General features: G+C 49.2%; 3 protein-coding genes across 18 annotated transcripts in view; 1 reads left to right on the top strand and 2 right to left on the bottom strand.

Annotated features, from left to right (window-relative positions):
• The window catches only part of arhgap20 (Rho GTPase activating protein 20), a 44,777-nt gene extending 43,350 nt beyond the window's left edge, over positions 1 to 1,427 (bottom strand). The window contains exon 1 of the mRNA XM_058083022.1: positions 1,302 to 1,427. The gene's annotated coding sequence lies outside the window, so the exon portion shown is untranslated. The remainder of the gene's footprint in view (positions 1 to 1,301) is intronic.
• rnf17 (ring finger protein 17) lies at positions 911 to 13,236 on the top strand. Of its 7 annotated transcripts, none has more exons than XM_058083014.1 (37): positions 911 to 1,075; positions 1,655 to 1,767; positions 2,173 to 2,270; positions 2,356 to 2,434; positions 2,583 to 2,672; positions 2,748 to 2,851; positions 3,579 to 3,747; positions 4,440 to 4,516; positions 4,833 to 4,907; positions 4,993 to 5,261; positions 5,386 to 5,475; positions 5,904 to 6,062; positions 6,137 to 6,308; positions 6,898 to 7,048; positions 7,118 to 7,305; positions 7,374 to 7,503; positions 7,577 to 7,739; positions 7,813 to 7,937; positions 8,005 to 8,122; positions 8,194 to 8,311; positions 8,768 to 9,007; positions 9,189 to 9,336; positions 9,469 to 9,581; positions 9,644 to 9,734; positions 9,801 to 9,922; positions 10,416 to 10,545; positions 10,611 to 10,722; positions 10,788 to 10,951; positions 11,174 to 11,293; positions 11,364 to 11,444; positions 11,540 to 11,656; positions 11,724 to 11,780; positions 11,866 to 11,976; positions 12,040 to 12,160; positions 12,320 to 12,455; positions 12,519 to 13,053; positions 13,166 to 13,206. In XM_058083014.1, exons 1-37 carry the CDS (start codon positions 1,006 to 1,008, stop codon positions 13,178 to 13,180), a joined length of 4,971 nt encoding a protein of 1,656 aa, XP_057938997.1. In that variant the 5' UTR covers positions 911 to 1,005; the 3' UTR covers positions 13,181 to 13,206. The 7 variants fall into 7 exon arrangements, with proteins under 7 accessions (XP_057938997.1, XP_057939001.1, XP_057939000.1 ...); XM_058083018.1 differs by lacking the exon at positions 13,166 to 13,206 and having other exon boundaries at positions 7,813 to 7,928; positions 12,519 to 12,705; positions 12,806 to 13,046; XM_058083017.1 differs by lacking the exon at positions 13,166 to 13,206 and having other exon boundaries at positions 7,813 to 7,928; positions 12,519 to 12,720; positions 12,806 to 13,046.
• A 481-nt stretch (positions 13,237 to 13,717) lies between these two features.
• On the bottom strand, positions 13,718 to 24,498 carry cenpj (centromere protein J). Of its 10 annotated transcripts, none has more exons than XM_058082998.1 (18): positions 23,052 to 24,496; positions 21,923 to 22,058; positions 21,710 to 21,850; positions 21,522 to 21,636; positions 21,334 to 21,427; positions 19,981 to 20,562; positions 19,199 to 19,829; positions 18,949 to 19,081; positions 18,711 to 18,876; positions 17,399 to 17,530; positions 17,216 to 17,323; positions 15,643 to 15,721; positions 15,027 to 15,367; positions 14,800 to 14,940; positions 14,595 to 14,679; positions 14,396 to 14,516; positions 14,101 to 14,326; positions 13,718 to 14,033 (listed from the first exon to the last, which is right to left on the bottom strand). In XM_058082998.1, the coding sequence occupies exons 1-17, from the start codon at positions 23,439 to 23,441 to the stop codon at positions 14,134 to 14,136; spliced, it is 3,588 nt and encodes a 1,195-aa protein (XP_057938981.1). In that variant the 5' UTR covers positions 23,442 to 24,496; the 3' UTR covers positions 13,718 to 14,033; positions 14,101 to 14,133. The 10 variants fall into 10 exon arrangements, with proteins under 10 accessions (XP_057938981.1, XP_057938986.1, XP_057938980.1 ...); XM_058083003.1 differs by having other exon boundaries at positions 13,718 to 14,326; positions 15,027 to 15,143; positions 15,219 to 15,367; XM_058082997.1 differs by having other exon boundaries at positions 13,718 to 14,326; positions 23,052 to 23,515; positions 23,574 to 24,496.
• Between the last annotated feature and the right edge of the window lie 311 nt (positions 24,499 to 24,809).

Here is a 24,809-nt window from a genome sequence, read left to right as displayed (position 1 = left end):
TGAGGGTGGAGAACAAAGGATGTAGGAGGTTGTTTAGTCAGGTACATACGTACATCAGATACATAGTGGAGGTACATAGAGCCACCTAGTGGCCAGGAGGAAAACTCTTCAGGATCAATTCCATGTCTGCTGATGAACGTTTTACTTTTATTGGAAGGGCAGTCATTAATATTTACTCAAATACTGTAACAATATCACAATCAAAAGTGGCCATTTTGGATTTAGTACTGATTTAGCAATACTTTTATTCGCGTGGATTGCAGTGGTGTACAACTACACTGTGTTAGTTGTCTTGACTCTGGTGACACAGAGATGGCCGAGGGTGGAATTGAACCCGGGTCTCCTAGCTGTGAGGTCTGCGCGCTAACCACTTAACTTAGTTTTGATGCAATTTGATGGCCTTCTGAGGTTTCCTCCAAAACAGAGGAGATCATCAGATACGCCGCGTGTTGGGGAAGCTGAGTTCTTTTGAGTCAACAAAAACGTTTTGCTGACCTTCTACCACGCTTTTATTGACAACATATTGACCTTTTCATTCCTGTTTATTCAACATTACAAGAATTTAAATAACCCACTGCTCCCAGGATCTGCTCCCAGGATCTGCTCCCAGGATCTGCTCCCAGGATCTGCTCCCATGATCTGCTCCCAGGATCTGCTCCCATGATCTACTACCAGGACCACCAGGTCGTAGACCAAGATGACCACAGTGTAAAACACAAGTCTACGGCAGTCCAGCTTGTGAACTTGGACATTTAGCCTGTTTTATTCGTATTATTTTGGCTTCTTTTTATTTTTGACATTTGTATTCTGTATGCTGCTCTTTGTGTCCTTTAGAGTTCCCACCGGGAATAAATCAAGCGTTTGAATAAGAATCACTGAACGATCTTTGTACATCAGGAGTTCTTTCACCACGTGAAACGCATATGGGTCACGTGACGATCGCCGCCATCTTTTTTTGGGCGCTTAATAACCGCTGCCGCTAATCGGTCGTCATCTTCATCAAAAATGGAACACGACTACCAACCCAGCGCCGTCGTTTGCAGCTTCTGCGGGAATGCGTACACGCTACCCGTTGGTATGCTACAGTATTTCCATGGCGGTAAAACGATAGCATCTTTAGCTTTACTACACCTTACAGCGCTAGCTAGCTACCGAGCTAGCGGCAATACGGGGTATTACAATTTGATGTTGCCGCACATGCGGTTAGTTCTACTTGTTAGTTGAGTTGTTATGGTCATTTAGAAACGAAGATCATCTTATACATACAGTATTTAAGAAGAGTCGGGAAATATTTGTCTTACCACTTTTCAGGCAGTTTGGTGCAGCACTGCCTTACTTTGATTAAGTGAGGTACTCATGAAGCCTTTAAAGTTCAACTTGATGCCTTTTATGTAAGGAAGCAGTCCCGTTGAAGTACTTCATCTTGTAAAAGTACTACATTGACATGTTAGTCTCATGCCCACTAGTGTGATTTCTCCACACTGCCACCCAGTGGCCTGGAGGCGCTCGTTTTTTTCATATTCAACATTTGTACTAGCATTTGCTTTCTTTTTAGTACAAATCAATCAGAGCTCAATTAGCAGGTACTACAGTACTTGGCTTCATGTGCTGTTCTGACCTCATTTTTCTATCTGTCTTGTGTCCATGTGCTCAGAAAATGAAGTTGAAGGCAATCCGCCTCGTGTGTTGATATGTGGCCACATCTTCTGCACATCCTGCCTGCAGTCCATCGAGTGCAGCAACGTTGTGAGGTGCCCCGAGTGCGAGGTGAAAATGACATGAACCTACCGGTCACTTAGCGTCATCTTTCCTGACCTACAAATGCAATTAGAATGTTGTATTCTGGTGTTAAACCATGCCAACGTTTCAGATCATCAGGTTTGTGCGTTTGGTAGTGAGCCCTGAGAGAAGTTTGGAATGGCTCAAAACGCTCAGTTCCAAAAGGCGTGGTAAAACTGTTTGTGATGTCACAGAGGGGCGGACTTCCTTAGAGTGGCGGGGAGAACATGCAAACTCCACACAGAGATGGCAGAGCGAGGGTGGAATTGAACTCAGGTCTCCTAGCTGTGAGGCCTGCGTGCAAACCACTCGCCCGCCATGCAGCCCCAACTCAATACAAAGGGGTGAAAATGAGCATAACGGGTCCCGTTTAATGAAGTTCTTTCTGTACAGGTTCGGTCGAGCCTGCCAGAAGAGGGCGTGGTTGGGCTGCAGGAGGACGCACGGATCATTGGCCTCATCTACACAATCAAAGTGAACAAGACAAGAAGGTGAAACACGGTTCTGAATGTGCGGCCAGTGTTTGGTGATGGCGATACGAATGTTAACGAGGGACATGACCTTTGCATATCAAAGCCAGAGGTTTGAGAAGCCAAACAGTCGCGTAAAAATGGTGGCATCCCCAAACGTCGATGGCGACAGCGATGAGGAGCAGGTACGCTTGGCTTTGGGGCACTAAGTCATACAATTGTACAATTCATATTTCCCTCTGAATGTGACTTGGACATGGTTCTGAAGAACCAATTAAGAAGGTAGAACATTGGTGGCCTTTAGTACCTGATGATTGATGTCGATGTGTTCAGCTAGCGAACCTTGAGGAGATTGAGAGGGCCATGGATGAAGCGTTGGCCACAGCCGCAGAAAATCTGGCCAAGCTGGAGCATTTACACGAGGTGAAACGTCCACTCCAGCGAGGATGGAGATTGAAGTCAAAACACCAAGCTGTACCTGTGTTGTCATCTCTGCAGACCTTGACTACAGGCCTTGCTGAGCAGGTGAAGCAAGAGCGAACCCGCCTCGAGACGGAAATCAACCAGGCTGCTGACAAGGCACTGCACGCCACCCAGAAATGGTACGACTACAACTGGCCAGCATGGAGTCGAGGCCGTGCTCCACATTGCTCACTTCCACACTTCCCTTTACGTTCCATTGTCTTCCGCTTATGTGGGGCCTGGTCGCAGGGGCAGTCTAAGTCTAAGTAGGTCCTCGGGCACCTTCTCCACAATCAGTTAAGAAGAAGAGTGGCCCAGGAAGTAGAGCTTTGGCGGTCCGTGGGCAAGACACATCACCCACCTTGGCCCTAGTGCCGCCCACACGGGGCTAGGAATGTCACTGTGGAGTGAATCAATAATGGATTTCTCCCTGAAGCAATTTTTGCATATTCAGTCATGGGGAAAAAAACGATTTGGCCGCCATTGTTTCTTCAGTTTATTGATCCATTTTAATGCCTGGTACAACTAAAGGCACACGTTTGTTTCCGCAGATATAATGAAGATAACAAAAGTAGCTCAGTAAGAAACTGAAGAAACGATTATTCTCCATGGCGCTATCTGCTTTTTTGTGTGCTGGTGGACCTGGAAGGTGTACGTAGTATACTTAAGTAGAAGTGTAGCATTTGGAAGAAAGTCAGATCGTGTGGTAGGTGTGGTAGGTACAACATGACATCCTGCCAATGACTTCCTGCCAATGACTTCCTGCCAATGACTTCCTGCCAATGACATCCTGCCAATGACTTCCTGCCAATGACTTCCCGCCAATGACATCCTGCCAATGACTTCCTGCCATTTCTGTGTCCACAGGCGAGATGTGCAGCTCAGTCAGCTGAACACACTGGAAGCTCGCTTCTCCAGCAGCCTGGCCGAGGCTGGCAGCGTCAAGGCCAGGATCACCTCGCTGGAGAATGCCATGCAGAAAGTCAAGAAAGTGCGCTGCGTGCCCTTCTTGAAACAATACTCTAACTTGGATAAGGTGCGCAGGTTCAATTTCACGCCAATACAATGGCTCCTCCACATCAACATTTGAATTTGGCTGCCCCACGCTATCGCCCTTTTTCAAACATATATTAATAAATCATTTCCTAGCTGAATGCGGCTTATTAGTGAAAAATATGTATATTTAAGCAAGTTAGACATACGTTTCTGAATCAAAAAATAAGCATTTTCAGGCATAAAAATGGATAAATGATGTGAAATACGCCATTAAGAAGACTCATTCGAATTGTGAATGTAGTCTTCTTCATTGGTTCGGTGAGAAACGCCAGACTTGATCGCTGGGGCAGCAGCCTTTTTAATTGCAGGATTAATTTATCTCACAACAGGCACAATAATAATAACCAGAATTGTAACACAGACCACCGTGGCGCCGTAACCCACCACAAGCGAAACCTCAACTCTGAACCCGTCACATCCACGTTTGGCGAGACACACCAAGCACACGTTTTTTACATATTGGACTATTATATAGGGTACTGTAAATGTGACTGTGGGGGTGTTGTTTCATGTCTAGTGGGCTCTAACGATGTACTGTATAACCTGTATTTACAAGTTTTTAAACGGGGGTTTCTATGCGCTAACTACAAAAATATTTCAATCCTTCTGATGGGATTAGTGTATGATGAAAATGATGACATTTCACTGGCAGTAGCTATATGTGTGTGACAGGTTTTGGAGACCCTGCAGGCCCCTGTGGATAACCAGTCCTTCAATTTGAAGTGCCTGACCTTGGACTCTGGAATGAGGTTTGTCTCTATGGGCAGTTAAGCGTTGGTTAACCATTCTAATGGTTGCCGAAATGTAAGTGTTTTCAAACATAACGGTGGCTAAATAAAGTCTAATACACATACTATAAGGCATTGAGAAGATACCTTGAAGGATACAATATCATATTATTAATACAATACTACATACTATCTTGTATTTCAATGTTTTCACTAGTAATGGACCATCGTCTACCACAACACGGATATCATTTATGAATTGATTTGTGGGAAAAAGCCAATAAAGTGAGGGAGCAGTAATGGAAGCATCTGTAGATGATATGTCTGCTTGGGTTAGTGTTATTTTCAGGTCACTTCATCAGGCTCAGGGCGTGGGCTTGTTCATCAAGATGGACCTGGGCAAGCCAAAGACGTAGGTGGAACTTACTTAATCCTCTTACGGCTGTGTACATCTTGTGTGGTGGAATCTTCTCCTTTTTCTCATATTTGTTTGAAAGCCGGCCTGTTATGCCACCCCCACTCCACCAACATGGGGGCCTCATCCCCAAGCCTCCCCGGCGTCATGCTCGGGCTTTAACCAGCAGCCCGTTCGGTCCACGTAAGCCGATGAAGAGGAGCCCGAGAAGGACGAGCCTGTCTAACCGCTGCGCCTCTCCGAGCCCGACGCGTCGTACCAACCTGAAACGCCATAACTCCTCCTCCTCAGAGCACGCGACTTCTGACGTTATCATCAAGGAGGTGCTGGAGGGGGAGGAGCAACAAGGTGGTACGTGCGGGTTTAACTTTTGGGTGCAGCCGTCGTATCTATAGACTCGGGTATTTCCTTTTGGGAGAAATGTATTTGTGTTGCGTTGGATGAGGTTGAGGGTTTTGATTTGTCTTTTGTCTAGTTGTCCCTCCCACTGGGCCTGAGTTGGCCAATGAGAAGCTGAGGACCCACAGGAGAGGAAGCAGGCATGTGTATGGCAGCAGGAGGAACGGTAAGGAAGCGTTCTGGTTACACGTATGGATGTATTGGCCACGTATCTCCACCCTTGACTATGCTGCCGCTGCTCTTCCTGTACGGTCAAACCTCAGTTTGACCCGGAGAGGAGCCAGTGAAGGGCATCTAGTCTCAATGCATCCTGGACGTCTCCCTGGTGAGGTGGTCCGGGCATGTCTAGCATGTCTAGCGTGTCCAGGGCATGTCTAGCGTGTCCAGGGCATGTCTAGCGTGTCTATGACACGCCGGAAGGATTGTGTCTCTGGGAGGTGGTCTGGGAACATGTCGGAGTCGTCCTGATGGCTGAAGGCTGGGACGTTTGGACTTCTCCCGAGCCTGCTGGATAAGCGGATGAAGATGGCCGGACGGATTTCCTGTTCTGTGGTTGACACCGTTTAAGAGTAATATTTGTCATCTGCTCTTCAGTCAGCCAATTGGTGGTGGTGACACACGTGGTCAATCCCTGTCACTTCTACGTGCGCTACGTGGCGGAGACGTGGGAGCACGGCCTCCTGTCCAAGAAAGTCAACCACTTCTGTGCACGAGACGGTAGCCGCTTCACTTCCGGTGACACAGTGGAAACTGGTGTGTGGGGTGCTTGCCTTCCCAAGGAAACACTCGGATTGCGTGGTGCCTAACCTGGAATTATTTCCTTGCAGACTCTGTGATCTTCGCAAAGGGCAAAGGCGGTCTTTGGTGTCGGGCCAATGTGCTGCAGGTCTTCCAAAATGGCCGTGCGGGGACCGTGGCAGTCTGCCCAGTCTCCCAGCTGAGCAGCGTGCAGATCTTCTTCACCGACTACGGCTTCACGGAGAACATCAGCACGGAAGGGTGAAAAGAAACACCACAGTGTGACAAATGGTTTCCAACTGGTGGCTCGTGGAGCCATTGTGAGTGGGTGGCAGGCAGCAAGTCAAAGGGGACAACTGGTGCTAGAAGTATCACTGTGCAATATTTATTCCTGTCATATGCACTTTGCACATGGAATTATGTATATTCTTGTTTCAAAAGATGACAGGTGATTAGTAGAAAAAATCCAAATAAAGTAGATGAAGGTATTAAATATAAAAATGACTGGAAACAAATCTTAATACATTAATAAAAATGACTTTAGAATGTAAAAAATGAAAAATAACTTCAAATAAAAATGATAAAAATATGTAAATGAAAAGAAAAAATGACTTGAATAAAAGTACAAAAAATGGAATAAAATGAACATTAAAATGACTTAAAAAGTAAAACTGTCTTGCGTGGAAGTGGGTAGCGACTTGTCCCAGGTTGAGACCATTAGAGGTCCCGTCATAGACCATGCCACCCATCTAGCACCCGTCTAGTCCACATGGAGTATGCATAGCTGCTGTATGGCCAATGTAGAGGTTTAATAATAATAATAATAAGTTGGATTATTGTCTGCATTCAGATTTTGCAGGGAGGGGGCGCCCCCACAGTCCTTTGTTGACCACGTGAATGACCACCTGAGGAAGGTGAACGAGGATGTGAATGCAGAGGTGGGCCGCTTTTCTCCTCAGGCTGTCCGGTGTTCCCTCAAGGACCTGGTCCCCTACTGCCTGGTGAGACCAGCAGCCTCCATGAACGTCACCGTGCAAGTTGCTAACATCTTAGCATCCGTGTGCGTCCAGACAAGGGGGTGGAGCCAAGAGGCGCAGGTGGAGTTTTGCAGAGTGGTGGGTTCCGCTGCCGTGGAAATGCATCCTTTGGCTCAGGACAGAGACTTTCTGCTGGTGGACCTGAAGAAAGGTCCGGTGGACCAATGCAGCGATGTCGCCATTTCTGTCAGAGAATACCTGGTGTTTGCCGAGGTGGCCAGGTGCGTGACGCTTCATAGTTCTTGTCTTGGGCGCGTGGAGCATTCCGGTGTATTCCCACTCTTGGCAGGTTTTATTGTCCAGTCAAGCCTGGCAGGAGGCCGCTCAAGTACTACAACGCCGTGTACCCCCAAATTCTCCAAAAGTACAACGCAGTGGTGTCGCACATCAACAGCCCCGGTGACTTCTACATTCAGCTGGTATTGGAAAAGCCACGATGGTCTGGTGTGTTGTCCATGTCACTCAAAGAGTGGGTGCCCCCGTCCACGCCAGACCGACAGCATGGAGTCCTTGTTGCTGGCAGCCAAGCTTCAGGATTGTTACAACGCCAAAGTGGCGGCTGGAGAAGACCACCTGGCCATTTACTGTCCTGTCATCGGACAGGCTTGTGTGGCCCGCTTTGAAGACAACTCGTGGTATCGAGCGGAGGTCACGGGTGAGCAAGCTGTCGCTTTCAGTGTGTCATCAAAAAGATACTGGTGCCATGAGAGCGCCTGTCTGCGTCTTAGGTCATCCCGGGGGCAGAAAGGTGGACGTCCATTACATTGACTTTGGAAATAGGGCAACGGTGTCGGTCAGCGACTTGAGGAAGATCAAGGATGAGTTCTTCTCGCTGCCGGTCTTGGTAACAATGGCAAGGTTCTCTTGGGTGCGCTCCTCTTCTCTGGCTCCAGTCAGGGACATGTTGGCGTCTCCTGCAGGCCGTCCGGTGCCGCCTGGCGGACGTGCTGCCGCTGTCGGGAGAGACGTGGAGTGACCTCTGCATCGATCGCTTCGTCAGCCTGGCTCTTCACAAGCTCTTCCAAGTGGTGGCTACAGGTGGACCGTGGCTTTCCTCTCAGCGTATCGGCAGCGGCTTAAGGCGCGGCTTTCTCCTCATGTCCTTGCAGAAAAATCCCCCAAGACGGAACCTGTGCCAGTTAAGCTGTGGGACAGCGACTCCACGGGCACGGTCGCTAGCGTAGCCGAGGTGCTCGTCGCAGAGCAGCTGGCCTGCTCCAAAGAGGGGTAAGATTCCGCCGCCATCTCATTCTCCCGTGGATTGAAGTGTGGTGACTGGAATGGATCGTTCAGCACCATACGGTCTTGACCCGTTGCCATAGACTTGGATGGATGATATTATGGTCAGCATTATTTTGAGGCCATTTTGTCAATCATGTAATAACACAAACATAAATATTTCACAGTCTCAATATTTTGTTACTTTTGTTGTCCCGAGTATTAAAAAACCTGGAAAATGTTTTCCAGGTTTATCCTTTATTTAACCAGATAAATCTCACTGAGATGAAAAATGTCTTTTAAGAGTCACCTGGCACACCTGACAAAACATTCCCGACATCCGATACACCCGACAGCCGGATGAGCGATGGGGATTTCCATGTGGTCGTTGCCAAAGTGTACTTTGGAGCCAGGAGAGACTGGCCCAGTGTGCGTGCGCCCTAAGTGGAATTCCCCCTCCTGCAGACTCCAGTCCTCCAACGCCGAGGTCGCCAACGACGGCGCCATCTGGGACCTTCCGATCGGGCTGACTGCTGGCGCCAGGGCTTTCCATCCTACTGACGGCGATGCCAGCAGTGGGTTGGCGTTCAAGCCTCAGCTCAGCCTCCCCCAAAGCCTGAAGGACGCCACGGTCCGAGTGAGCCACGTCACCTCTCCCAGCAGCTTCTTCGTCCAGTTCGTCCAAAGTGACGCTCAGCTCAAGAGGTCAGAGCGCTGACGTAACGTTAGCATGAAACGTACCGTGGCACGCACCGGCTCACGCTGGGATGGTGTGGATGTCACTTGTTGCTAGGCGGATTTGACAATGCAGTACAGTTGGAATACTTGGGGTACTTTACGTGCTTGGCGTGAGTGGGCTCTACAATTCCCACTTTCCGTCCTCCAGGCTGAATGAGCTTCTGAAGGAGGAATGTGAGGGTCTGGAGGCTGAAGAAGTGGAGTGGAAGCCCGGCATGACCTGTGCAGCTCACATCGATGGAGTTTGGGAACGAGGACGGATCTGCTCTGATGTCACGGCCGGCGGCGTGGTGGAGGTATGGGAGGCACGCTTTGGCTTTCCCGGCGTTCCCTTCTGCAGTGTCGGCATTGGAGTATGATCCCGTCCGCCAAGGCGGTCTGGTTTCGTTGAGTGGTGCTGACTTTGTCTCTGTGTTGCCTGGCAACAGGTGAAGCGCTGTGACCACGGCAACAAGATAAAGCTGGGCTGGGACAGTCTGAGGCCTCTGCCGCCCTCATTGGAGGGGTCTTTTACGCTGGAGTGCTCGCTGACCGACATCAGGTAAAACACACACACACACACACACACTGTTGAGAAGATGTTCAGCTGTTCCTCTGCATCAGACCAGCAGGGGGCCAACCCACATGGACCGCCACGGCCTGTGACTTCATGTCCTACTACCTGTCTGGAGCCTCAGCTCTCATCACCATCCAGGTCTGAGATGTTCTCCTGCCCGCCGGCCCTCAACAGCCTCATGCTCCCGTGTGTGCTTGGTTGCAGGAAGTGACGGATCAGCGCCCCGTAGCGGCCACCCTGCTGTGCACGGACAAGATGGGGGAGTTGGTCAGCGTCTCGGACTTACTGGCCAGGGAGGGTCTCGCCCTCAGGGAGAGGAAGCCAGCGTACGTGTGCACGTGTTTCCCCGTATGACGGTTCAATCTCCGCCAAGTAAATGGAATATTTCACTCGTTGGAGCGCAGAAAGCCTTTTCATCTTCATCCCATTTAAAGATGATTAGAGCCCTCTAGGCATGACATAACACCCCTAGAGTCACCTTTACACTCCACATTACGCTTTACACTTCACACTAGACGTAAGTGAATATACATATTAGCATAGGGAGCGCTCGTTTAAGGATGCAATACTTATTTTGGCTAGTAGTTTCATACCCGCTAGCTTGGCGTTTCTAATGGGTTGCTAGCCTCTGCACACACGTAGCAACTCACGATGTGATATGAAATACTCGATGCTGGAACCATTCCCAATGGTTCCTTTCCAGCATGTGATTGACATGTAGCGTAGAAAAAGGTGTAAAAAGAAGCGAACCACGTGAACTCGTGAGGACGTAACGAGCGAACGCTTGCCGAGTCGTCGGTTCTGTTCGTGTTTTTGCAGAGCTGAAAAGCTCCATGGAAGCGAGGCTCGGCCTCCCGGTGGCGGGATGCGAGCGGAGGGTTCAAACGCAGCCAAAACGACGGCCGTCCGCCCCAAGCCCACCCCCCGGACCAGCAGGCCCACCGAGAAGGTGACCACACAGCAGCTGGCTCGGACGCCCCTCGCGGTCCCAGCTGACGTCACGTTTGCCTGCAGGTGAAGACCGACCTGTACAAACCGCCTGAGCTGCCTCCACTGGGCCTCAGTCACATGATCGTCTCTGCCGTCAAAGAGGACGGCCTCATCTACGCCAGAACCCAAAATGCAGGTGCGCCCCCCACCCCCACCCCCGCTGAGAAACGATGTGTGCCAGTAACGCTTCCTCTCCCCCAGAGAGTGTTTTGCAGCAGCTGTGGGAGAAGATCCAGCAGACCATGAAGACGCTGCCCAATCAGAAGAGGTACACCTGGAAGGAGGTCCAGGGCTGCGCCGTCATCGGACCCGACATGCAGTGGTACCGGGGGCAGCTGCTGGAGGTCACGGGCGGACATGTGAAGGTCAGACAGCCCTGAGGTTTACACCATTGGGAGGTACTGGACTCACCTTAGCCTGCTGCTTTCACGTGCTGGTCCCAGCTTGGCTGGCTTGAAGTCCGGTCCACCTGATGGGCCCCTTGGATCTGGTTCTGAGTCACATTGATCCGTTCTGGTTGAGATTGACCGCTTTAACCTTGTGGAACGGGGTCCCATTTGACCGTGAACGCGTCCCTGCGGTTGCAGGTGCAGTACGTGGACTACGGCCTGGTGGAGAACATTCCGGTGGTCCACGTGTACCCCCGGCTCCTGTGTGAGGACATCCCTCAGCTTAGCGTGTCCTGTCGGCTCCATGGCCTCACCCCCGTAAGACTGCTGCTCATATACGTACGTGTCGTACCGCGGCCCTCTTCCTCGTCCTCATCCTCTTCCTCAGGTTGGAGGCAGCTGGCATCAGAACGCCGTGGAGCTCCTCAAGGAGACACTCCTGTCTCGCCGCATGGACGTGCACGTGCTGGTCAGAGGCTCACACATGCGCACGTGTGGACACGTGGTTGGCCGTCAGCGCTGAGTGTGTGTGTGTGTGTGTGTGTGTGTGTGTGTGTCCATCAGGAGGTGCCCATGGACCCCAGGCTACCTCTGACGGTTGAGATCTTCATGGATGGAATGAGCCTCAACACCATCCTGTGTCACCACAAACATGCCTTGATGGACTCCACAGCACTCAAGGTGTGTGTTTGTGTGTGTGTTTGTTTGTGTGCGTATGCGCTTCATCTAAACGCCTGGTGGTCCGCAGACACCCACCCTGCCGTCTGCTGCCACAGTTCTGGACCTGTGGGACATAGACACAGAGGTGCTTGAGCGTCCAGTCCCGGTCAGAAGTCTGGAGATACTTTGCCACGCTATTGTGGTTTTGTCAGCATGCGTGTTGCCTTCAGGGCCTGACGGAGCCTCAGGAGGCGAGGGCGGGGCCTTTCACGGAGCCGGTCCTGCCTCGGGAGCGGGAACAGCTGAAGGTCCAAGTCAGGCACCTGCAGACTCCCAATGAGGTAGCAACCATGAAATGTCCTCCTGAAGATGTTGGACAGTTTGAAGTTGTGTGGACCTTGCAGGTGTTCCTGTGCTGGAAGGACACCACTGACCTGCTGGTGGACGGTCAAACTCTGGACCAGGTTCTGACCACGGTCAACACCAACAAGGACGGTCTGCAAGCACTCACCAACTTCCCTTACGGTAACCAACTAGTCCACGCCGGACCAGATCCAAACATCAGCAGGCCAGAAGATGGCACGAGGCTTTAAGATGCCTCCGCAGAAGTGTGATGATAACCATAGACCTAGAGAAAGGCGACAGAATAGCACAGTAGACAAACATCTGCTTGATGATCTCCAGGCGGCCCCTGTCTGGCAGAGTACAGCAACAGAAGCTTCTACCGAGCCAAGATTATCGAGATCATCAGCGCAGACCCCGTCATGATCCTGGTCCAGCACGTGGACTTTGGCTCTCACGACACCGTGCCCACGAGCAAGTAAGAACCTAATCACCCGGGGGAACGGGACCAGCATACCTGACTACCTGGTCTTCCTGTCAGGCTGCGTCAGATGCCCGTGGACCTGCTGCGGTTTCCCATCCAGGTCCTCAAGGTCCACGTGGCCGGATTCAAGGCCCCGAGTGGCAGCATGGAGGACGAGGTGCTTCCATACAGGCCGGAGTGGAGCGTGAAGGCCACGCTGGCCATGATGGACCTGCTGCACGGCAACATCACAGCCTCGGTGGTGGTACCCAATGCCTCCGTATTTAAGCCGCCATGTTGTTTTTGTTCTTGTGATAGCCTAACGCTCCACAAGAGGGCGCATCTCCTCTGCTTGTTGCTTCCAGACTCTGGACCCGGAGCCGTCCGTGTTGCTTTACAACCAAGACGGGGACTTGGTCTTTTTGCCTCTGGTGGAAAGCGGCCTTGCGGAACTTCAGTGACGACCCAGTTGGGGTTTTTTTTTTTCGCTGCCATCTTGGCAGATGATTGTTTTTCAGGTTCAGCAGACGTCCTTCTTGTTCCGTTTGTCATTTCCACGTTTCCTTCACCAGAACACTTGGTTTGGCAGAGGACAGTTTTCTTCCTACGTTTGGCAGAGGACAGTTTTCTTCCTACGTTTGGCAGAGGACAGTTTTCTTCCTACGTTTGACAGAGGACAGTTTTCTTCCTACGTTTGACAGAGGACAGTTTTCTTCCTACGTTTGACACTTTATCGCTAGACTGCTCTGTTTGTTCTCCTTTTACGGCTGCGCCATTAAAGTCTGCTGTTCTTCAACTCTTGGCCAAAATTCACTGGAACAAAGTCCTCAGATGATTTGGTTGGTTGGTTGCTCCTTCCTCATATTTGAAAGGCCGCCCCACTCCATCACCTTGTTGGCAATTGGATGACTTTCACCCAAACTATGCTACCAACGTGTATTAAGCCTCTCAAAGTCTTGCTCAACGTACTCATTTCAAGTGTTGCCATGTTATCCTTATTATTAATATGTCCTTATTCACGCCATGTTGCTATACCATTTAAAAACAGAAAAGACACTTTTTATTTGATGAGAATCACGTGGAACAGCATCCTTCACTTATTCATTCATTTCTCACCTGTCAAGGCAGGTGGAATATTGTCTTCAAGAGCTACACCAAAATGTCAGATCAGGAAAAAAATGACTTTCTACTTCTTAGCGTTCTTTAGTAATCAGCGGTGGAACGCAGGTCACTTTCAGTAAAATATCACTTTCAACAAATTCCAAGCATAACTTCCATTTTGACACAAATATGGATTTAACCAAGCAACAACATACACACAAAATGGTTGTTTACATGAAAATCATTTCTTTACAGATATAACCAACTATTTACAAGGTTGACATTAGGAACGGAACCGTGTGCGCATGCGTTCCAAGGTCCCACGCCACACGTCTGTTTGCCTCTTATACCACGTATAAATCCATCTTTGGGATCCAAGGTCCCACGCCACACCTCTGTTTGCCTCTTATACCACGTATAAATCCATCTTTGGGATCCAAGGTCCCACGCCACACGTCATCTGTTTGCCTCTTATACCACGTATAAATCCATCTTTGGGAAAAACAGATGAGCCAACACCTGTTGAGGACGTAGCCGAAGAAATCGGAAAAAGGCTGACCGTGCTTCCTCAGAGGGACGGTGGCGGTCCTCGCTATGGTCTGCTGTCGGCGACCACGTTCCCGTCTTTGTCTTTGACTCGCAGTCGTCCGGTGGGGTAGCGCGTCTCCTGCCGTCCGTCGGCGTAGACCGTCTTCACGGTGCCGTCCGGATACGCTCTCCTCTTGTAGTCCGCCGTGTGGACCTCCCTCTGGCCCGTGTTGAAATGGATCTCCTTGGTTCCGTCTCTGCCGGGACCACAACGTGACGGCCGTGAAGCTGAGCCGGCGAGAAGCCGAGCCGACGAGCATACGTACGGTTTGACGTGCACGACGGTGCCGTCCGCCAGCACGCTCTCCTCGCTGCCGTCGGGAAAGACGTTCTTCACCGTCTGGTCGGCGAAGGTGATCTCCTTGCGGCCGTCCGGGAAGTGCTTCTCTGCGGGGAGGAAGGAGACGGACCGTGAGATGGACGCTGCCGCGAAGCTTCTGACGGGGGACATGGGAGGCGTCTCACCGGTCTGGTTGTTGGGGAAATGCAGCACCTCCACGCCGTCCGGGTGGGTGACGTGCGTGGTCCTGGCGTCCGCGTAGTAGTAGATCTGACGGGCACACCATTATTCCTTTTTCAAATGGACCCGAGCGTCCGGAGCGACCCGGACCCGGATAAGCGGAGGAAAATGGATGGATGGACCCGAGCGTCCTCTCATGGGCGGACTCACCACCCTGTGGTCGGCCGTCACCTCCTTGGTGTCGCCGTTGAAAAACGTGACTTTGACCGCGACGCCGTCCGATGAAAGCTCCTTCCTGGTCCCGTTGGGGAAGATGACGACGCGGTCGCCGCCGGCCAGGACCTTCTCCACCTGGAATGATACGTATTCTTCTCTTTTCTTTCATATTTATGCCATTTGAAATGTAAATAAAGTTTTGAAAGATAAAGATTTTCCACATGATCTCGAAGCAAGCGCGGATCTTTGTTGACCTTGCCGTCGGGATACGCGATGACCTCCTGAGCGTCTTCTTCCTGCAGACGCTGGCTTGGTTGGCTGGCCGTCACCTCTCCCGGCTGCCGAAGGAGGACGGCTGGTGTTAACGCTGCCTGGGGTTCCATCACATCAGCACCAGGAGTGACGCCTCCTACCGGAGAGCAGCTACGGGAATCTTCCACCATGGACTGCTCCTGTGACACCTTCTTCCTGCCGGGCGCCTGCCAAGACCGCGATGATGATGATGATGATGATGATGATGAGGGGCCTGAGTCGCCAGGCTTCCTGAGACTGCTCTTCATTGCTGCACACACAAGTGATGAATAGTTACTGCAGTATATAAAGCATACAGTAGATACATATATGTATATATGATGAATAGTTACTGCAGTATATAAAGCATACAGTAGATACATATATGTATATATGATGAATAGTTACTGCAGTATATAAAGCATACAGTAGATATATATACGTATATATATATGTATATATGATGAATAGTTACTGCAGTATATAAAGCATACAGTAGATATATATGTATATATGTATATATATGTATATATGATGAATAGTTACCTTTGGGCACGTGTGCAGGATGCCCGCTGTCCTTGGAGCTCCCTCTAGTGGCGGCTGAAGTACTGCAGCTTGGAGGACTCTTACATTGCCAAGAAAAAAAGCTGGTACATTTACCAGGAAAAGAAGTAGTACATTTAGAAGGAAAAAAATGGTACACTTATGCGGAATAAAGTCCTACATTGGCCAGGAAAAAAGTAATGAATTTACAAGAATAAAAACTTCTAATTTTATGAGTGAGAAAAATAGTATAAGAGAAAAAAGATGATGCATTTATGGGGACCAAAGTGGTAGATTTCCGAGATAAAAGGTCATATGAAAAGGTCACATGTTCAGGGAAACATAGCGTCACTAATGAGAATAAAGGCCAACATTTATGAAGAATAAAGCCAGACATAAAAGAGAATAAAAACCTGTAATTTTATGAGAAAAAATTGTATATTTAGGAGAAAAAAAAAAACATAAATGTGCAAAAATCGTAATTTATGAGAATGAAGTTGTATATTTATGATCGAAAAATTCAAGAGAAAAAATTTTTAATATTACGAGAATAAAGTCAAATGTGCAAAAATAAAGTAAAAAACTAAGTGGTAATACGAGGAGAATAAAGTGGTAGATGGAAAGGACATAAGTGTTCCATGTAGGAGAATGAGGTGGTAGATGGAAAGGACATCCCATGTAGGAGAATGAGGTGGTAGATGGAAAGGACATCCCATGTAGGAGAATGAGGTGGTAGATGGAAAGGACATCCCATGTAGGAGAATGAGGTGGTAGATGGAAAGGACATCCCATGTAGGAGAATGAGGTGGTAGATGGAAAGGACATCCCATGTAGGAGAATGAGGTGGTAGATGGAAAGGATGTTCCATGTAGGAGAATGAGGTGGTAGATGGAAAGGACGTCCCATGTAGGAGAATGAGGTGGTAGATGGAAAGGACGTCCCATGTAGGACAATGAGGTGGTAGATGGAAAGGACGTCCCGTGTAGGAGAATGAGGTGGTAGATGGAAAGGACATCCCATGTAGGAGAATGAGGTGGTAGATGGAAAGGACATCCCATGTAGGAGAATGAGGTGGTAGATGGAAAGGACATCCCATGTAGGAGAATGAGGTGGTAGATGGAAAGGACATCCCATGTAGGAGAATGAGGTGGTAGATGGAAAGGACATCCCATGTAGGAGAATGAGGTGGTAGATGGAAAGGACATCCCATGTAGGAGAATGAGGTGGTAGATGGAAAGGACATCCCATGTAGGAGAATGAGGTGGTAGATGGAAAGGACGTTCCATGTAGGAGAATGAGGTGGTAGATGGAAAGGACGTCCCATGTAGGAGAATGAGGTGGTAGATGGAAAGGACATAAGTGTTCCATGTAGGAGAATGAGGTGGTAGATGGAAAGGACGTCCCATGTAGGAGAATGAGGTGGTAGTATGAGGTGTGATGGTGTCATAGGTGGGAGAGGGCAGATGGAGCACAGGCCTTCGGGGAAGTAAGGAAGCGTTGCCATGGTAACAATGTGTATGCTATGAATGAGCAATAAGGGGGTGTCCAGCATGAGGTTGCGGGGGCAAACACTTACAGCAAAGGTAACTCCTTTGGTACCAGGAGGCCCACATTTCATGTCCCCCTCTGCTCCTGGAGAGTTCCTCTTCAAGGCACTGATACGAAGCATCTCCAACGTGCGCACCTACCAAGACAAGAGACGGAGAAAAGAGGTCAGGGAGCCTTCGCCATAGCGCCCGCCACCATGGTGGGGTGTCACCTGGTCCCTCAGAGCGAGGTTGTCCCGGCGTAGAGAGTCCATCTGCTGGCGAAGGCGAGTGTGCGTGCACGACCAGCGGCTCTCCTTCCTCCTCAGCTCCTCCTGCAGGACGCTCAGCTGCTCCTTCAGCACCTGACATCACCTCGGTTAGCTACAAAGATGACAGCACTCGCTTCCTCCTGCAGGACGCTAAACGCTCTTTCTTGGTAGCTAACCTGTGGAAGATACTGGACTCATACAGTACTACCGGGTCACCTCAATACTATTATTTACTACTATACTACGTATACTTCTATTTCAATCATAAACCAAGGTAACCTGTGGAAGATACTGGACTCATACAGTACTACCTGGTCACCTCAATACTACGTATACTTCTATTTCAATCATAAACCAAGGTAACCTGTGGAAGATACTGGACTCATACAGTACTACCGGGTCACCTCAATACTATTATTTACTACTATACTACGTATACTTCTATTTCAATCATAAACCAAGGTAACGTGTGGAAGATACTGTACTCATACAGTACTACCGGGTCACCTCAATACTACGTATACTTCTATTTCAATCATAAACCAAGGTAACCTGTGGAAGATACTGTACTGATACAGTACTACTGGGTCACCTCAATACTATTATTTACTACTATACTATACTTCTATTTCAATCATAAACCAAGGTAACGTGTGGAAGATACTGTACTCATACAGTACTACCGGGTCACCTCAATACTACGTATACTTCTATTTCAATCATAAACCAAGGTAACGTGTGGAAGATACTGTACTCATACAGTACTACCGGGTCACCTCAATACTACGTATACTTCTATTTCAATCATAAACCAAGGTAACCTGTGGAAGATACTGTACTGATACAGTACTACTGGGTCACCTCAATACTATTATTTACTACTATACTATACTTCTATTTCAATCATAAACCAAGGTAACGTGTGGAAGATACTGTACTCATACAGTACTACCGGGTCACCTCAATACTACGTATACTTCTATTTCAATCATAAACCAAGGTAACCTGTGGAAGATACTGTACTGATACAGTACTACCAGGTGACATCAATCCTATTATTTACTACTATACTATACTTGTATTTCAATCATAAACCAAGGTAACGTGTGGAAGATACTGTACTCATACAGTACTACCAGGTGACATCAATCCTATTATTTACTACTATACTACGTATACTTGTATAATTTAATGAGGGCATTTGAACATTTGAACATCCACTTTTTGAAGAAGGGCATTTTGAAGAAGGAGGCCGCGGCGCCGTTGGCGTTACCTGTATCTCCTCCCGTTCTTTCTTGTCGGGCGTGGCTCGCATGGCCACGGCGTGCTTCTCAAAGAGTTTGCGTTCCCTCTGCAGCTTCCTGCTTTCTTCTTTCTTGTAGTCCTCGAAGCGAGTCAGCTGCTCGGCTCTCCGCTTCTCAAACGCCTCGCTCTCCCTCCTGGAAACCAAAAAGTGTGGAGCACGGACAAGCCAGGGATAGAGGACTTCCTGTGTGGATCAGCCGGATCACCTGAGGTTCTCCTGCTTCTTCTCGTACTCTCGTCTGAGCTTGGCCAGCGCAGCGTTGTCCTTCTGGAAGCGCTCCATCTCCATCTCCAGCTGGGCCACCTTCTCCCTCAGCTGTGTGGAATGGACACACTGACCTGCAGGCACACGCATGAAGCTCTTCTGTTAGCACCAGCACCAGTTAGTACCAGCTCAATGGAAGGCTAACATCTACTTGATTGACAGCCCAGCCTTAAAAGGATGGAAGATCTCACCCGCCTCCTGGTCTGGCTTCTCATCCTGGGGGGGACACGGAGGTCGAGGTGCATTCAGGGTCTTTGGCTTGAGGGACGGGAACAGTGTCACCATGAGTTTGGAAGGAGGAGCTTCCGGCTCCCGATTGGCCGCTTCCGTGGAGACCGTGTCAGACACGCTGACCGCCATGTCGTCAAGGTCGCTCCACGTGTCTTCGTCGTCAAACACGACTTGGCCCGGTGGCGCGTCTTTGTCCTCCGTCAGCGTGGAGTCGATGCTGCTGATGACGTCGCTCTCGCCATCTTCCGAACGCTGACAGACGGCGTCTTCATCCTGATAGGAGCGTCTGTCGTACGCCGGCTCGGGCGGGACGGGGAAGCAGCTTGGGAGGTCGCCCGGACTAACGGGCGGCGAGACAGAAGCTTCCGGCTCTTTAATGTCGACGTCGGCTGTTGATGTGGAGTCCTCTCCATCGTCAAACCTCACTTTGTTCTGCACAGCGCCATGGCCGCCGCCGCCGCCGCAAGGGCCTCCATGACTGCTACGCTGCTCCCTGGTGGGCGGGCACTTGATGGGCGTGGATGACAAGCGTCTCTGGTGCAGCCCCGCCACACCGAGCAGCTTCTGGTTCTGCTGATCCATCTGGAGAACCTACAGGCCCCCAAAACCAACATGTCACGCCTCATGGTGAGGACACCACGATGGAACCATGTGATTCCTCCCAGCCAATCAAATAACCATCAAATATTATACTTGAAAAATAATGGGAAGCAATCACACCACGCATGAGGAGAAAGATCACCTTGGTGACAAAGGAGGAGGTGGAGGAGAAGGACAGCTCCTCGGCCGCTTGCTCCAGGAGTTCAAACTCTCCCAGCTCCATGCTCTCAAGCTGGCGCTCACACTCCCAGCGCTGCAGCTTCTCCACCAAGGATCCCTCCAAGGAGTCCTGCACAACTCCGGCGACCCCTCGCCCGTCCGCCAACGCCGGCCCCTCCTTCGTCACGGCGAGCTGGCGGTGCTGCACATGTTTGCCGGGTAGAGCAATTAAAGCTACAGCGCTCCTGGCTGTGTTTTGTCTCTGGTGGCAGCCCAACACCTTCACCTGCGCCGCCTTGCGCTCAACTCTCAGATGCTGGGGCGGCGCAGTGGCGCCTCTCGGACGGTTTTCCTTGTTGAGGGTGGCGGTTTTACGCTGGACGGGAAGCCTCTGGGAGGCTGTTGTGCCACCTCCCTGACTGAATGTGGGCCCGGAGTTTCTGGCCTGGGGTGTTGCTTTGGAATCCGTCGTTGTGTCCTCCGTGTGAAAAGAGAGCTTGCGGTTGTTGGCAAATCGAGACAAACCCTGGCCTCGCCTCAGGAAGGCCCTTCTGGCGTTTGGCTTCTGGGAACATGATGACACATCAAAGGGATATGGAAGTTACGTTAAAAAACATCACATATCAGCATCATGTCACACGCTCCATTATGCAGTCAACAGGGTGGTACATCCTTTACAATAGAAGATCTTTGCAGAGCTATATAACAAACACTATATCCTACATTCATGCATTCATTTTATACCGCTTATCCTCACGAGGGTCACGGGGTGCTGGAGCCTATCCCAGCTGTCTTGGGGAGAGGCGGGGTCCACCCTGGACTGGTGGCCAGCCAATCCCAGGGCACATATAGACAAACAACCATTCACACTCACATTCATACCTATGGACAATTTGGAGTGGCCAATTAACCTAGCATGTTTTTGGAATGGGTTATGGACTGGTGTTACCAGTGTTACCAGTGGAGCATTACATTCTATGTTACTGAAATAAATGCAACCAGGAAGTTCCAAAATAGGGCAAAATACTGTTAGTATTACACGTCATCATGAAAGTATCTAACACATCAAACCTTGTTGGAGCTTTGTGGAGGTGTTTTGAAGGGGGCTTTCTAGGCAGAATAGGTGCATGAATGGCTGCCTCTTTGCAGGGAAAGACGTGTGGTCATGTCTGACCAAAGGACTGTGGATGACGGTCTAAGTGCAGTTTTTCCATGAGGTCACAACTTATTTTATTGGGAGGTGCGAGTCACGATAAGCAAGAGGGTTTGCAGAGACAGACATGTTTTTTTTCTTCTGGGATACGGTTTAGTGGATCTCTGAGAAATCTTCTCTGACCTGGTGTTGCCGGCCAGATTTCAACCTCTGCTCCTCCAACCTCAGCTGCTCCTCCAGTAACTGCTCAAAGGTCTGCTTGCCTGCCGTTATGGGTCTGCACCACGACACACAAACAAAGTCAGTCATGGTGGTTCATATCCCTTGAAAAGACAGAATTCCAGGATAGTTCTCAGCTAAATGAAACATACCTGTCGTCAAGCACTGATTCATCTTCTCTGCTGTTGTTGCAAGAAAAAGCCGTGTGATCACATTGTCTTGATGAAGCACCATCAACCTGCTTCTTGGGAGCATCAGCCCCGGTGCCTGAGGGAGCCACACAAAACCAAAGCTAAGAGCACTGACACTTTCATGCCGCTCTTGAAGAAAAAACTCCCACCATCCTTCTTGTCCTGCATTTCCACGCCACTCTGCAGCCCTGTGAGGGTGTCTTCCTGCTGGGGGTTCACTCCACACTTGGCTGAAGGGCTGCATTGGTTCTGGCTGGGACTGGAGGTCTCGGGTTCCGCTCCTAAACTCTCTAGGAGAGATGCAAGATTGCCAAAGTGCAATAGCACGCATAGTACCAAGAAGCAAAGACGTCTGCACAAACCCTCTGTACATAGATGGGATGTGTTCATCATTCCCAGGAGCCTCTGCTGCTCCTCCTGGAGGCGAAGGAGCTCGCCCAGTTGGTCGGCTTTAAGCTGCTCCTGCATGTGCTGCTGCCACCGCCTCAGCTGCAAAGACTGCATGTGTTCATGGTTGTGTACATATGGATTCTCCACCTTTTCCCCTTTTTGTCCTCCTACTCCTTCATTTTTCAACCGAGTCAGTATCAAATCGTTTCTCTTGATCTGGAATAGTGTGTGACCATTTTAGCTTTTTCAAAAATTCCCAGATTTTCCAAAATTCTCACTAAATTTTCCCATTAAAAACAGGATGTGCCATTTTTTCTAACTTCCACCATTCTCACATTTCTTAACCAATTCCACACATTGCACATTCCACACATCCAGGGCTTCTACCCGGTATTAAAAATCACATTCCACTTTTCCTTAGATCTCAATTACACTAAGTACTTCAGTGTTTTTCAACCAATTCTGACAATTGCAAAACCAAATCGTCCAGCACTATCCAGACATTAAGGCTAGTTTTCATAGTTAATACATTTGAATTTTCCCCCAAATTCCCACTTTTCCAGGAAACAAATGACCTCTGCTGCTACTTCCCCATGTCTAAACCCGTTCACTTTATTCCAACATCAACTCATTCAACGAAGTCAGCACAAAACAAATCCCACTGTTCCCAACATGTCCATTTTTCCACAATGCCTTTGATCTAATTCAATCAAAGGAATTGAGCAACTACTTTCAACAGATTCCAACCATTCCAGCATCAAACCATTCAATCCATGGTTCCGGACCTTTGTGCTATTATCACAGAATTCACACTTTTCCCGACATTCCTATTTTTCCAATTCAAATTGTATACAAAATGTATTCAACTACTTCCAGATTTCTCAACACATTCCAACCGTTTCAACATCAACCTGGATACTTTCCTCGTTCCAATACGCTCACCACTCCAATACTCTTGACTACATTGTAAGACAGTAGTAATGCAGTAATGCAGTAGTCAAACAACACGGCATGGACTGCTAGCATAGCATGGACTGTAGGCCAAATACAGACTAAACAAACTTGGCGTTAAACAAGTCCGGTTTGTTCAACTATTCTTACCTCTTCCAGCTTCATCAAAATGGGGGCATCCCGAGGGTCGTTGGACATCTCGGCCAAACTGTGCGCCTCTCCATGTGAGGCCCCGGTGGGTCCGGCCCTGTGACCGCCACCGCCAGGCCCGTCTCCACCAGGCGCCCTGGACGGGTCATGCCCGCCGAGGCAGCTGCTGTTCGCCGAAGCCGGTAGGGGGGCGAAGTCCGAAGCGCAGGAGTCGCCTTCATCTGGCCGCAGGGGCGGAGAACCCGGGGCGGACGAGGGGGACCTGTACCGCGGGGCCTCCGCCAGCTCCGGACCAGGGTTGAGGATAACACCGGCCCTGGTGCTGCTGGGCATCCAACGGGACAAAAAGTCCATCTGGGAGTATGGAAGTCCGGAGACTGGAGATGACATTGTGGCGGTCTTTGCTAATCCGGGACTTGAGCGAGAGTTGATGGCGACGAGTATCCAAATGAACACTTCCTAGTCTGAAGTAGCTGTATTAATAGGAGTTGGTGTCTCTTTAAACGAGTATGATTAGCATACCGTGAATTAGGTGGTATGGCAACTTCACCTCCATTAGTTGTTAAATGCTTATAGTAACACAGGCGACGCCTCAACAAACACTCCAAAAGTCAAACTCGGACGCTTGAAAGCATTGTTAAAAGTGACTAAGACACACAGCTTGCATACAAACGACAGAGGGTGAAGAACTGGGGTGGAACGAAGCTCTTAAAGCGTTAAAACAAGACAAACCTTCGAAACTTGCCGCCATGTCAAAACAAAGCCCGCTATTGGCAAGTTGTCATCAAGAGCAGCCAGCGACCATCGAAGGACGTCTTTCAAACGTGGTGTAAATCTCTAGCGCCACCTGCTGGATTGGAGTGAACCGAGGCTCTACTCAAAGCCAGCGTTAATTCAATCCTATTTAAAACGGCGGCGTATATTGAGAATCATGTCAGACGGTCAGATTAGTTCAGTTAACGCCTTTTAAAACTCCCGCTTGCATTTTTGTTCCTAAAAATGCAAGCACCATGTGCATCATTACCCTGGCTCAGTGGTTCTAAATGCCCCTAAATGTATTTATCTGTACTGTACAGACTGGACTAGAAAATACAACAAAATTGAGAGTTGTGAAGCATACATGGTGTTCACTGTAGATATGTTCATGTTATAACCATAAACATGTCTCGGTTCAATACCTCATGTGTATGTATTGTCACATTAATGCGGAACGCCAATAACGTCACTGTGTACCCTCTACTGCTCTAATTGGTGTAACACCTCTTATTATAACTAGGCCACGCCTTTCTACTTCCCTGTTGTTCGCGGTCTCGACGTTATTCGGCCTCATTTGACCGTAGCATATTTGACGTGACAGTAAAGTGCAGCAACTGTCTGTCGCCACTCTTCATCCAGTTGAACACCACCACACGTATAACACAATAAAAAGTAGGTTTCTTCTAAACGGAGAAATACAGACAAATGTACACAGATTTCAAATAATTGTTTAAAATAATTGCGAAATGTCTAATAATATCGTACTACCAAGTGTTCTTGGATGTAGGTTTTGTCACCGTTGAAAGAAAAACAATTAGGGTTTATCATTTCTACACGGCAGTGAAATAGGACTACAGGATGTCGACCGGATGTAGACGATGTTGCACATGTGCCCATATCCGGATGGGGCGCCCCGCGCCGCATACTTCACAATAAAAGCCTAAAGGGGCAACTTGAGTCTTCCACTATGTTTACGCTTTCGACGTGTAGTTTTTGTAGGTG

Source organism: Doryrhamphus excisus, chromosome 9 (assembly GCF_030265055.1).
Source record: "Doryrhamphus excisus isolate RoL2022-K1 chromosome 9, RoL_Dexc_1.0, whole genome shotgun sequence".
Lineage (NCBI taxonomy): Eukaryota > Metazoa > Chordata > Actinopteri > Syngnathiformes > Syngnathidae > Doryrhamphus > Doryrhamphus excisus.
The sequence above is the reverse complement of the archived record's forward strand: the minus strand, read 5'-3'. Positions and strand labels throughout refer to the sequence as shown.

Excerpts from the sequence above, each read along its gene's own strand:
- rnf17 (XM_058083012.1), top strand. The coding sequence starts at position 1,006 with ATGGAACACGACTACCAACCCAGCGCCGTCGTTTGCAGCTTCTGCGGG. Across the intron at positions 2,673-2,747 it reads AGCTGGAGCATTTACACGAG|ACCTTGACTACAGGCCTTGC; the intron begins GTGAAACGTCCA and ends TCATCTCTGCAG. Across the intron at positions 11,977-12,039 it reads ACCTGCAGACTCCCAATGAG|GTGTTCCTGTGCTGGAAGGA; the intron begins GTAGCAACCATG and ends TGGACCTTGCAG.
- cenpj (XM_058082995.1), bottom strand. The coding sequence starts at position 23,441 with ATGTCATCTCCAGTCTCCGGACTTCCATACTCCCAGATGGACTTTTTG. Across the intron at positions 17,324-17,398 it reads ACCTCGCTCTGAGGGACCAG|GTGCGCACGTTGGAGATGCT; the intron begins GTGACACCCCAC and ends TTGTCTTGGTAG. Across the intron at positions 15,368-15,642 it reads TCCTGCACACGTGCCCAAAG|CAATGAAGAGCAGTCTCAGG; the intron begins GTAACTATTCAT and ends TTGTGTGTGCAG.